Source organism: Setaria italica, chromosome VI (genome assembly GCF_000263155.2).
Source record: "Setaria italica strain Yugu1 chromosome VI, Setaria_italica_v2.0, whole genome shotgun sequence".
Lineage (NCBI taxonomy): Eukaryota > Viridiplantae > Streptophyta > Magnoliopsida > Poales > Poaceae > Setaria > Setaria italica.
In genome coordinates, this window is record NC_028455.1 from 980,419 (window position 1) to 992,810 (window position 12,392).

Below are 12,392 nucleotides of genomic sequence, written 5' to 3' on the forward strand. Positions count from 1 at the left end.
TTCTGCAATTATATTTATTGGCCTTCATTAGTAGGGCATATCTAGATAAGATCATATTTGTTACATCTGATGTTAGGAAGCTTTTCTGTTCTATGCTTTAATGCAATATTAGCCATGCGCTGTTTGCAGCAATTCAATGTTGCAATGAAATTTGGACCATGTAGATGTTATCCTTCGTTGAGCTTAAGACAGATTCAGTGTACAATTTCACTGCACTATTACCAAGACTAGAAACTAGGTAACTGTACTTGTTGAGTGTTATGGGGATGAAACTCCTCTGACATATGATCTGGTCTGGCCACGACGCATCAGCTACTCCTGGGTCGAAAGCTCCAGACGACTGCTAGCGATCAGCACCTGGGGCAGCCTGCCAACTCGCTGGGCTACCAGCCTGCGAAGGCTGCTGGGCCGCTGCTTGCTTCCACCGGCCCGCGTGCCGCTCACTGTGAATGGCCTGGCAGCAAGTGTAGTGCTGCTCTGTCCCCTGCGCACACGAACAGAAGGAAACGAAGAACAGAGAGAAGAACAGCAAGAACACCCAAGAACACACGTAACTTCGAATTGTGAGATCTCCTTCCGCACTCCACGCATCAAGATGAAACTTGAACCAAGGATGCACTACCCCTAGGACAAATAGATCCATGAGACAAATCACGAAAATCTCAAGTATTCATCGCAAATCTTAGGGAAAATCAAAACCCTAACTCAAACTTGGTTTTGGAAGAAACTCAAAATTCAAGTCGGATTCGTGAGATATTTGGAAGGGGATCATATCAAAGAAGCTCCAACATTGCCCTTTAACCAAACTCACGAGATTCGGGCTCCAACAAGATGAACGAAAATTCTCAAAAATGAGTCCGAAAATAGGAAAAAAGAAAAATGCTCGGGAACAAAGATTTTACATGATTAACAAACCACACTAAATCATGAGAGCATCTTCTTTACAAAAGAGGGCTAGCCTCCTCCCTTCATCTACCCACTAAAAGATGAAGAAATCAAGAGAAAAGAGTAATCACTCTCTAATCTCCCTCTCTCCTCTCACTTTAAGCATATGACTAGCCTCTAAGCCAAAAGATAATGAGTTGCTAAGCAAAGAGGTGCTGAATAACCAGCCCCCCATCCCGACGAAAGACTATACTACCCCTACAGCTATAACTAAGATAACTACCCACGTAGGGGCATTTTGGTCCAAGTTTTTATCCGCGCTAAGACTATACTACCCCTATAGCTACAACTAAGACTATAATGTTTCCTTTTCGCGGTCGAAAAAGATTAGATAGATATTTTGTACGGTAGTTGCTCATCACTCCAATTATGTACACTTCTTCGCGTGTTAGGTCCCGTTTGGATACCCTACTAAAGTTTAGCACCTGTCACATTGGATGTTTGGATCCTAATTAGGAGTATTAAACATAGGCTAATTATAAAATTAATTGCACAGATGGAGTCTAATTCACGAGACGAATCTATTAAGCCTAATTAGTTCATGATTTGACAATGTGGTGCTACAGTAACCATTTGCTAATGATGGATTAATTAGGCTTAATAGATTCGTCTCGCGAATTATACTCCATCTGTGCAATTAGTTTTGTAATTAGCTTATATTTAATACTCCTAATTAGCATCCAAACATCCGATGTGACGGGTGTTAAACTTTAACAGCTGGTTGCCAAACATGCCCTTAAGATGGAGTTGTTATTGGATATGCGGAAAAGTAGGGAACCAAGTTGGACAACTGTTGGAGCTTTGGTTTTTCACCTTGGTTACCAAAACTAGTCAATGAAACCATATACCGAGCACTCTTGGAGATGCTATAACTGATGATCTAGTACATACTATATCTTGAACATTATTTTTTTAAATCTGGTAGCGACTCAAAACCTCTTTTAATTTTTTCTACTATCATAATCGTTTTAATCTTGGTGTACTTAAATGTTTAGACTACTTATTAGCCTACAATAACGTTCCTTGTCTAGAAGAGACTATTTGCCCAGCAACTGACCGTTGTATTCCCTCATAGATAGCCATAGGGCCACCACCTAAACCAATTATTATTGTCTCGACCACCTAAACCAATTGTTGTCTCTTGCACTGTATCTTCCGACTAGCATTTCGCTTGCGAGCCCAGATGCTAAAAGTAAATAAAAAAAATGAAAATCGAGGTTGGTGGGGAGACAGAGAATAGGAAAGGGAAAGTGCTCACGGGGGAAGTGCTCATGAGACAAAGAGCATCGTGGGAGGTGAGCCCGTGCTTTACAAAGCACTTTCTCGGGTCGTTCGCATCTGCGACTGTGAGGCCCTGAGAATTGAAGCGCCCTTCCTCTCTGACACCACCACAAGCTAGCAGAGCGGTAGAGCCAGCTTCCCAGTCGAGATGGCCGAACTGATGGCGAGCGCCGCCACGAGCGTGATGGGGTCCGTCATCGGCAAGCTGACTGCCATGCTCGGCGAGAAGTACCAGTTCGCCGGAGGCGTGGAGAAAGGGATCCGCTTCCTGAAGGATGAGCTGAGCACCATGGATGCCGTGCTGCAGAAGCTCGCAGACAAGGACGACGACCAAATGGATCCAATGGATAAAGATTGGAGGAACAAGGTGCGTGAGCTATCCTTCGATATTGAGGATTGCGTCGATCGCTTCATGCTCAATCACAGCCACGGAGGTTCCAAGGCTAACGTTGTTCGCAAAGCCGTGCGTAAGGTGAAGATGTTGTGGAAGGACCAGGGCATAGCAGAGGAGATCCAAGAACTCAAGATACTCGTGACAGAGCAGAGTGAGCGGGCCAAACGCTACCGTGCGCTTGGATCCTCGCCGCCTCACTATCTCGCCGCCTCACCTCAGCCGGTGTGCTTGGATCCTCGAGCAACTGCCCTTTTTCAGGAGGCGAGGGATCCTGTGGGGATTGATGGTCCTCGCGAGGAAATCATCCAGTTACTACAAGTTGAAGAAAATCAACACAAGGTGGTGTCCATCTATGGTACCGCTGGGCAGGGGAAGACTACTCTAGCCATGGAGGTATACCGAAAAATCACACAAGCATTTGATTGCAGGGCTTTCGTGTCTGTATCTCAGACTCTGGATCTGAAGAAGCTACTCAGAGATATATTGTCTCAAATAGTAAGCACGAGCGAGTTTGACCAGTCGGAAAGGTGGGAGACGGAGCAGCTCGTTCGCAAAATGAGAGACTACTTAATTGATAAGAGGTAACCAGAATTACTTTCTTGTACTATAATAATTAGCCAGTTCATCTAGCTATGGCAATGTTGTGAGGTCTTTGTGGATCACATGAGCTCACCTAATTTATCGGCCATTTTACGGTTGTATTTTACGGACCCATTCGAGCATAAAACTACCACATATGCATTTGTTACATGATTCCTCAACCAATGCATGCAGGTACTTCATCTTGATTGATGATATCTGGCATGTATCAGATTGGGATCTTGTAGAAGCTGCCTTACCTCGCAATGACAACGGAAGCAGAATAATTACTACAACACGCAGTAAAACAGTAGCCGAAACATGTGCTGGTATTGATGCACAAATGTACAAAGCAAAGCCACTTGGTGATGACGAATCTCGCAGATTATTCTTTAAAAGGCTATTTCACTCAACTGAACATTGTCCCCAAGATTTGATGGCAGTATCCAGTGATATTTTGAGGAAATGTGGGGGATTACCATTAGCCATAATCAGTATAGCTGGTTTATTAGCAAACAGAAGTAAAACCAAGGAAGTCTGGGTCAATGCATTGAAGTATATTTCTGCTGCAGTTGACAAAGATTCTCACATTGATAAAATGAAAAGAATTTTTCTGCTTAGTTATTTTGACCTTCCTCTTCATCTAAAGAGCTGTATGTTATATCTGAGCGTGTTCCTGGAGGATTATGTGATTGATTGTAGACAGTTGATATTGTTATGGGTAGCCGAAGGACTGATTCCTGGACAAGGCAGAGAAAATATGGAGCAGCTTGGGAGGAGTTACTTGAATGAGCTAATCAATAGAAGCTTGGTCCAGCCAACCAAGGTTGGGTTAGATGGCGCAACAGTGAAACAGTGCAGAGTTCATGATGTCATACTTGAGTTTATTGTATCAAAGGCTGTGGAGGACAATTTTGTTACTATATGGAATCGTAATGGGCTTTCTGAAAATTATTCTTCTAACAAGATTCGCCGTTTATCTATCCAACATGGCATTTCTATGCAGGCTGAAGAGATGGTGAAGATAAAAGAACATGCAGCTCATATTCGATCAATTAATATTTTTGACCCTAATTCAGTGCTGCTAATTAAAGACACCTCTATGTTTTTAAGTAGCCAAGTCTTGCGAGTGGTGAATACAGAAATCCGTCAGTTGTTACTTGAAGATTGCTATCTTGGACATGCCAAAAGTTTTGGTCAAATCAAGTACTTGAGGTTAAAAATTAGGCCATGCCACTGGAAACTCCCAAAAGATATAGAAAAGCTGCAACATCTAGAGACACTAGATGTTTGGAATACCCGCATTAAAAAACTACCGGCTAGCATTACCCAACTGCAGAGATTAGTGCTTCTTATTGTCGGTACTAAGGTAAAACTACCTGATGGGATTGGAAATCTGCAGGCATTAGAAGAGCTATCAATGATCAGTTTGGGTTTTCAAACTATCAAATTTATCGAAGGACTCGGCGATCTAACCAATCTGAAGGTACTTGGAATTAGCTGGGAGTACCCTTATGCAATAGGATGTCACGTGGAAGTGGAAGGCCACAAGGAAGCATGTATCTCGTCACTCTCCAAGCTTGTCACAACCCTTCGAGAACTGCACGTCTTGGATAGTTCTGATGACACATTTTCATTCATGGCTTCGTGTGGCTCTACTCCACCACCCCTTCGGAAGCTCATTTTTCACGGAATTGTCATGCCCCATCAAATCATCAGCTCGCTAGTCAACCTGACCCGCCTCTCTATTGGACTAGTAAGCCAGGAAGGGATAAATATCCTAGCAAGTTTGCCCATGCTCCTCTCTATTACTGTTCGCGTTTACGAGGGTAATTTTGGAATCAGGTATACAATCAGCAGTCAAGGATTCCAGCGTTTAGTCAAGTTTACTTTCTACTATCATTCTGATGGCGCGTTGGAGTTTGAGCCAGGAGCCGTGCCAAAGCTCCAAAGGCTCAAGCTGTACCTGGAGGCACGGGGTCAGTTCAATTATGAGCAAGGCGGCCTCGTCCTTGGGTTGCAGAATCTGGCAGGCCTCAAACATGTTGCTCTTCGTATTGACTGTGAGCATGCTACTCCTGACGAGGTGCAGGATTTGGAGGATGACATCAGGGTTGCAGCAGGCGCCCATCCCAACTGTCCCATGGTCCAGCTGGTCGGAAAAGTAAATCAATATCGTATGGCTCAAGGGTGCATCAGGCGCCCACGCGACCATCCCATGCTAGAAGCACAATGACCAAGTAAATGCATGGTGTGGAGAATAAATATCATTATCAATGATGATCTTTTTTTTTCTATTTCAAGAGCACGTTGGAATTAAACAAGGTTAATTCGATTTGTTTTCATCTTAGTTTTTGCTTTATGACAACATGTGCGCGCATGTAGATTGGCCTCTCGGATCTATGGAGTGCTGATATGTGTTGCTTGATATGATGGTGTTGTGTCGAGGTGGGTTTGGGATGTGTGCTCGGAGCGAAGGCATTTGCCCTTCGTCGGGCCAACGATGCTGACGCCTGTTGGTGCCACATCCCTCTCTATTGACTACGAAGGAGTGACTACGTTAAGCTCTTCCTCCATATATGGATTGTAGGTTGCTAGGTAATTTTAAGACGTATGTTGAGTTTAAGATCTTATGTTGTTTATCATGTACTGGATCTCTTTCTTCTTTCTTTCTTTTATATTTCCTTTTGACAAGGTTGTGTGTTGTTGCATAAGCGGCTGGAATCTAAGCTTTCTTCGTCCAAAAGAAGATTATATAAAACAACCAACAAAAGGGGGGCGGTTAATCTCCTTCCCAAGAGGATTGGGGAGGGGGGGGATTTTGACTGATAGGGGATGTTTTGTAGAAGGATGTGCACCTCAACATAAGTAACATGGAATCTGTGGGTATCCTTTTGACAACATACCTTCAAACCACATTTTATGCGACAATAATCTTGTGCAAACCATATATAGCTATGCTCACCATTTCTAGAACAATGTTCAATAGACTACCATATGCATATGAACGTGCACGATGGATATTAGACACAAAACATAGTAGTAGTAGTATAACTTGCACAAAACTACATTTATGATCTTTTGTATTTGAGCCAGGAAGTTCTTTCAAAAGATAACCCACAAGAAAGCACGCACTGGTCTTGTTGTGCACTATACGTTAGGTGTTGCAATTGTATATAATCTCTTTTATTTATTTAGTTTGAACAACCATGCATGGCTAGGCACTTCCGAAAGTCTTCACTTAAAGTACTTGTCAAACCATGCATGGCTTGCTCAGCAGTTTTGACAGCAAGCAAATCCATGTGCAACTCCTGGAAAGACCTTGGCGTAGTAGGAAATCTGCAAACAACCAATGCCACAAAAATGAGCTTTTCCAACTGATATATAGTATCCTCTATGACGGAATCACTAGGAACTCACCTCTGTTCTATGACGCAATACACTCACATACTGGTACACTAGTTTTGGCAGTGCGACTTCGTCGTATTGAGCTCCAAGGATCTCGATTGGACATTTAACCATTGTTTTGAATGGTCATATAGTTAGCATACGAAATTAAGCACTTAAGTTCAGTTCCAAAGACATCTCGATCGATGCTGTCTGGGAGGTTGCAAACACAAAGAAAAGGAGCAAACCTTTCATGTCATCAGTAGTCACAATGTAAGGATGAGAAATGGAAACTACTTTAACATCACTGGTTTTCCCCATCTCCACACTGAACTTTCCTGTCAGTTACGCGGCAATAGAAGATAAGAATTTTATGCTCTGTATGTTGCCTGAAGAAGGATTTTGGAAGCTGGAATTTCACTCACCACCCCAGCAATAACCTCCCACCCCGATGGACTTTCCTTCCTTTTTTAAAGCAGCAAAGAGTGGCTTGGCGTCTCTGGCAGCTTTTAACTGCCAGATCGATCGGATACTCAAATCAATATATTTTCAACTCACGATGCAATGAGCATAAGATGAAATTTGAAAGGGACATGGAACAGACCGGGGAGTGAAGCTTTATCCACTCTGAAATGTTTTTACTTGAGTCTAAATAATCTCCATTGAAGAAATCAGGCACCACAACAAAGTATCCAGCCTCGCTAACTTTATCGGCTATCTGTCTGCATCATTAAAAGATCAAGAAAGGGATGAACAATAGCTAGTACAGAAAGGGATTCTTGCGTCGTTGTACTCCAAACAAAATGCAATCTATCTCATATGAGAATTAACTTTCACCGGATTGTCTTTTTTGGAAAAAAAAAACTGTACTGTATTTTACTCTGTACAGAAGCACAAAGCATTGTTATTTTTTTAAAAAATATAGTCAAATAAAATTTGCTCTAGTTCTTCAAAGTCTCTAAAATCATTTGTTGATATTTAAAAGCATTTTGCTATGGTTATGATTGCGTTGCTACTTGCTACAAACATCATAAGGGAGTACTAAGCAGGAAAAATCGAAAGCATGCCAGCCGAATGATCTAGTTTTTCAAAGTCTCTAAAATCTGGAGAGATGCTAGTTGACCAAGAACAGAGCATTTTGATCTACGATAGTAAGCCTGAGTAGAGCAAGAAAGAACACAAAATTTGGGAATTAAAAGACCGTAGATATATTTATGTACCTGAGTAAAGGTGCCTCGAACCCTGAGGAAATCAATCAAATAGTGGAGAAAAATTTCCTGTCAAAACGTACGCCCAAATTGACTAGAAACTGCAGAAGTGTAGTACTACGGTCGAAACACCAACCGAAAACATCGGAGGCGAGGACGATGGCACGGCTTGAGCTTGCGGCTGAAGGACCGAAAGGGCGACTAGAGGGGGTGAATGAGAGCCTATAAAAATTCTCAACAAAAAAAAGGTCTATGTCCCAAATGCAACCCCAAAGCACACAACACGTTGTATCGTCAAGATGACGCAAGTCAACTCGTGACAAGCTCACCCTAGGAACGATACACGTATCGAAAGCAAAGCTCAAAGTGATCCGAATACGTGCATGACATGGCGGAAGCAGAACATAAAGTGACTCACAATCAGATTCAAGCAAGCCCACAAAAAACTTACTCAACTAAGCATAATTAGCAAGAGATAAAACACATTAAGTACTCAAGCAAGTGAACAAGTATTAGTTGGCTAAGTTTTAGGATTAATAGAGGATTAGAAAAGCTAATTTAACACCGAACAACCATGGATTAGAACAGTGCTATCAGCCATGTGCAAGAACTAATAATGATTCCTCAAACCATTGATCACTGTAGCTAGAAAGCAACTCTTCATGGCATGAAGGCACTACCCAGGGCCGGTCTGGAGATTTGGGAGGTCCGGGGTGAAAGTAAAACTCGGACCCTTTAATATAATATTGATATATATGAAATATTACCAATAAATACTTAAATGCATCTAAAAACAATATTCATATTGAATTAGAGGGTGTTTGGGAACACCGTGCTAAAATTTAGCACCTGTCACATTGGATGTTTGATACTAATTAGGAGTATTAAACATAGTCTAATTACAAAACTAATTGCACAAATGGAGTCTAATTCGCAAGACGAATCTACTAAGTCTAATTAGTCCATGATTTGACAATGTGGTGCTACAGTAACCATTTGCTAATGATGGATTAATTAGCCTTAATAGATTCATCTCGCGAATTAGACTCCATCTGTGCAATTAGTTTTGTAATTAGCTCATGTTTAGTCCTTCTAATTAGCATCCGAATATCCGATGTGACCCTACTAAAGTTTAGCACCTCGTATCCAAACACCCCCTTACTTATATATATTACCTTAAAAGTTTCTTCTAACATTCCTCGAAGCAAAGTCACTTATGATAGGGTTGAAGTCAATCTCATCCAACAATTTCTTCTCGATACATAATGTTGCCAAACCATTTAACCTCTCCTGAGTTATTGTTGACCTCAAATAGTTTCTCAATAACTTCAACTTTGAAAAACTTCTTTCAGCCGATGCGATAGTCACACACAGACACAGTAAATAAGAGTCGGTAAGTAACTTTCAACCGATGCGACAGTCACACATAGTAAATAAGAGTGGGTAAGCAATGGAGATATTAGGATAACAATCCACATCTCTGACATGCTCAAAAATCTCCATAACAGACATTACGCCATCTGATAAAGTGAATTTTATAATCTTTAATTCAGAAATAAGATCATATACCTCAACATCAGATGAACCATCAAAAGACAACATGATATTGCACAGTGCTGAAATTATTACAAATACACAATAGTTATAAATCAAATAAAATTAAATAACTTGTGATACTAAATTAATAATTAATGGTATAGAAAATTAAGAAATTGGTAATCGAGTAGTGTACCTGGGTGCCGGCGCAGTTGAATAGGAAAAGTCTAATCTCATCCGGCAAAGTCGAACAGTAAATAGAATAACACGCGCACGAGACACAACTCTGGAGGGATCACCGGGCGCAGCCGCACAGCACGACAGCGGCGGCAGCAGGGTAGCTTTTGGCGACGGCGCTAGGGCGTACGGCGTGTGCGATCTAATTGTTGCGGCGCCGGCCTTTAGGAAAGGCAGGCATGATCATTAGCCTCACATGGGTGGGGCCTGGTATTTTGTTTCGTTTCTTCCTATTAGGGCCTCCGATTGTTTAGGGACTGTTTGGATACGAGGTGCTAAACTTTAAAAGTGTCACATCGGATGTTCGGATGCTAATTAGGATGACTAAACATGAGCTAATTATAAAACTAATTGCAGAACCTTGTGCTAATTCGCGAGACGAATCTATTAAGCCTAATTAATCCATCATTAGCAAATGGTTACTATAGCACCACATTGTCAAATCGTGGACTAAGTAGGCTTAATAGATTCGTCTTCTGAATTATACTCCATCTGTGCAATTAGTTTTATAATTAGCTTATGTTTAATACTCCTAATTAGCATCCAAACATCCGATGTGACAGGTGTTAAACTTTAATAGGGTGTTCCCAAACACCCCCTTAATTGTTGGGCCTATCACCATTTGTGCATCGCGTATTTGCGTTCTGGGAGCCTCTGCGCCTGCGGCCTGCCTAGGTGCTGCACGCGCCTGACGCCTGCGGGTGGGGCCCCTGGGAGTTGGGGGCCCAGGCAGCCGCCCCCCTGCCCCGCCAGGGCCGGCCCTAGCCCTACTTGCTCCTTGCGCTGCTTGCCTGCTCGCTGCTTGGCTTGTCACCGTGCTTGCAACCTGGTCTGGCCCGCGACGCATCAGCTACTCCTGGGTCGCAAGCTCCAGACGGCCTGCTAGCGATCAGCACCTGGGGCAACCTGCCAGCTCACTGGGCTACCAGCATGCGAAGGTTGCTGGGCCACTGCTTGCTTCCACCAGCCCGCGTGCCGCTCGCTGTGAACGGCGTGGCAGCAAGTGTAGCACTGCTCCGTCACCTGCGCACACGAACAGAAGGAAACGAAGAACAGAGAGAAGAACAGCCAGAACACCCAAGAACACACGTAACTTCGAATCGTGAGATCTCCTTCCGCACTCCACGCATCAAGATGAAACTTGACCCAAGGATGCACTACCCCTAGGACAAATAGATCCATGAGACAAATCACGAAAATCTCAAGTATTCATCGCAAATCTTAGGGAAAATCAAAACCCTAACTCAAACTCGGTTTTGGAAGAAACTCAAAATTGAAGTCGGATTCGTGAGATATTTGGAAGGGGATCATATCAAAGAAGCTCCACGAAGTCCTAGCAACATTCCCCTTCAACCAAACTCACGAGATTCGGGCTCCAACAAGATGAACGAAAATTCTCAAAAATGAGTCCGAAAATAGGGAAAAAGAAAAACGCTCGGGAACAAAGATTTTACATGATTAACAAACCACACTAAATCATGAGAGAATCTTCTTTACAAAAGAGGGCCAGCCTCCTCCCTTCATCCAACCACTAAAAGATGAAGAAATCAAGAGAAAAGAGTAATCACTCTCTAGTCTCCCTCTCTCCTCTCACTTTAAGCATATGACTAGCCTCTAAGCCAAAAGATAATGAGTTGCTAAGCAAAGAGGTGCTGAAATAACCAGCCCCCCATCCCGACGAAAGACTATACTACCCCTACAGCTATAACTAAGATAACTACCCACGCAGGGTATTTTGGTCCAAGTTTTTATCCGCGCTAAGACAATACTACCCCTATAGCTACAACTAAGACTATAATGTTTTCCTTTTTGTGGTCGAAAAGATTAGATAGATATTTTGTACTATAGTTGCTCATCACTCCAATTATGTACACTTCTTCGCACGTTAGGTCCCGTTTGGATACCCTGCTAAAGTTTAGCACCTGTCACATCAGATGTTTGGATCCTAATTAGGAGTATTAAACATAGGCTAATTACAAAATTAATTGCACAGATGGAGTCTAAATCACGAGATGAATCTATTAAGCCTAATTAGTTCATGATTTGATAATGTGGTGCTACAATAACCATTTGCTAATGATGGATTAATTAGGCTTAATAGATTCATCTCGCGAATTAGCACATGATTCTGCAATTAGTTTTATAATTAGCTCATGTTTAGTCCTCCTAATTAGCATCCGATCATCCGATGTGACACTGCTAAATTTTAGCACCTAAATATCCAAACACCCCCTTATTTCATTTTTGATCTTGGAGTCGCCGCTGCCGACCTCGAGACTGGACTAGGGTGGCTGGCTTAATCCCACCTTGCTGGGATCAGCCTCCATGGGGGCGACAGATGCCACTGCCTAGGCATGGTGGTGGTTGTTGCTGTAGCCAAGCGTTTGCAGGTGTACTGTGTCCCTGACAACATGTGTGCGCATGCAGATTGGCCTCTCGGATCTATGGAGTGCTGATATGTGTTGCTTAATGGTGTTGTGTCGAGGTAGGTTTGGGATGTGTGCTCGGAGTGAAGGCCTTTGTCCTTCGCCAGCTGTCGGTGTTTTAGACCGGCAACCCGTCTAGGGGTACCCTAGGTGGTCTTTTATGCGGTAAGGGTCGTCGAGAATCAAGGAATCAATAGTGATGCAAGGAACACGATTTAGACAGGTTCGGGCCGCTAGATCGCGTAATACCCTACGTCCTGTGTGTTGGTTTGTATTGACGTATGTTCCGGTCCTGAGGGATCTGTTTTGAGGGGGTCCCTGCCCGGCCTTATATACCCGGGAGGGCAGGGTTACAAGTCTGAGTCCTAGTCGGGTACTATTACAGAGTTCTACTCGGTA

The 12,392-nt window shown here is 42.8% G+C and overlaps 2 protein-coding genes and 1 pseudogene across 2 annotated transcripts; 1 reads left to right on the forward strand and 2 right to left on the reverse strand.

Moving 5' to 3' along the window:
• Positions 1 to 2,028, reverse strand: part of LOC101785835 — a 6,061-nt pseudogene extending 4,033 nt beyond the window's left edge.
• Positions 2,029 to 2,234: 206 nt separating this feature from the next.
• LOC101783554 (disease resistance protein RPP13) lies at positions 2,235 to 5,435 on the forward strand. The gene is made up of 3 exons (XM_004972443.3): positions 2,235 to 2,593; positions 2,699 to 3,201; positions 3,395 to 5,435. The coding sequence occupies exons 1-3, from the start codon at positions 2,375 to 2,377 to the stop codon at positions 5,433 to 5,435; spliced, it is 2,763 nt and encodes a 920-aa protein (XP_004972500.1). The 5' UTR covers positions 2,235 to 2,374.
• A 1,037-nt stretch (positions 5,436 to 6,472) lies between these two features.
• LOC101786243 (endo-1,3;1,4-beta-D-glucanase-like) lies at positions 6,473 to 8,184 on the reverse strand. The gene is made up of 8 exons (XM_004974249.1): positions 8,174 to 8,184; positions 7,931 to 8,016; positions 7,807 to 7,828; positions 7,191 to 7,308; positions 7,012 to 7,099; positions 6,837 to 6,924; positions 6,620 to 6,722; positions 6,473 to 6,538 (listed from the first exon to the last, which is right to left on the reverse strand). Exons 1-8 carry the CDS (start codon positions 8,182 to 8,184, stop codon positions 6,473 to 6,475), a joined length of 582 nt encoding a protein of 193 aa, XP_004974306.1.
• Between the last annotated feature and the right edge of the window lie 4,208 nt (positions 8,185 to 12,392).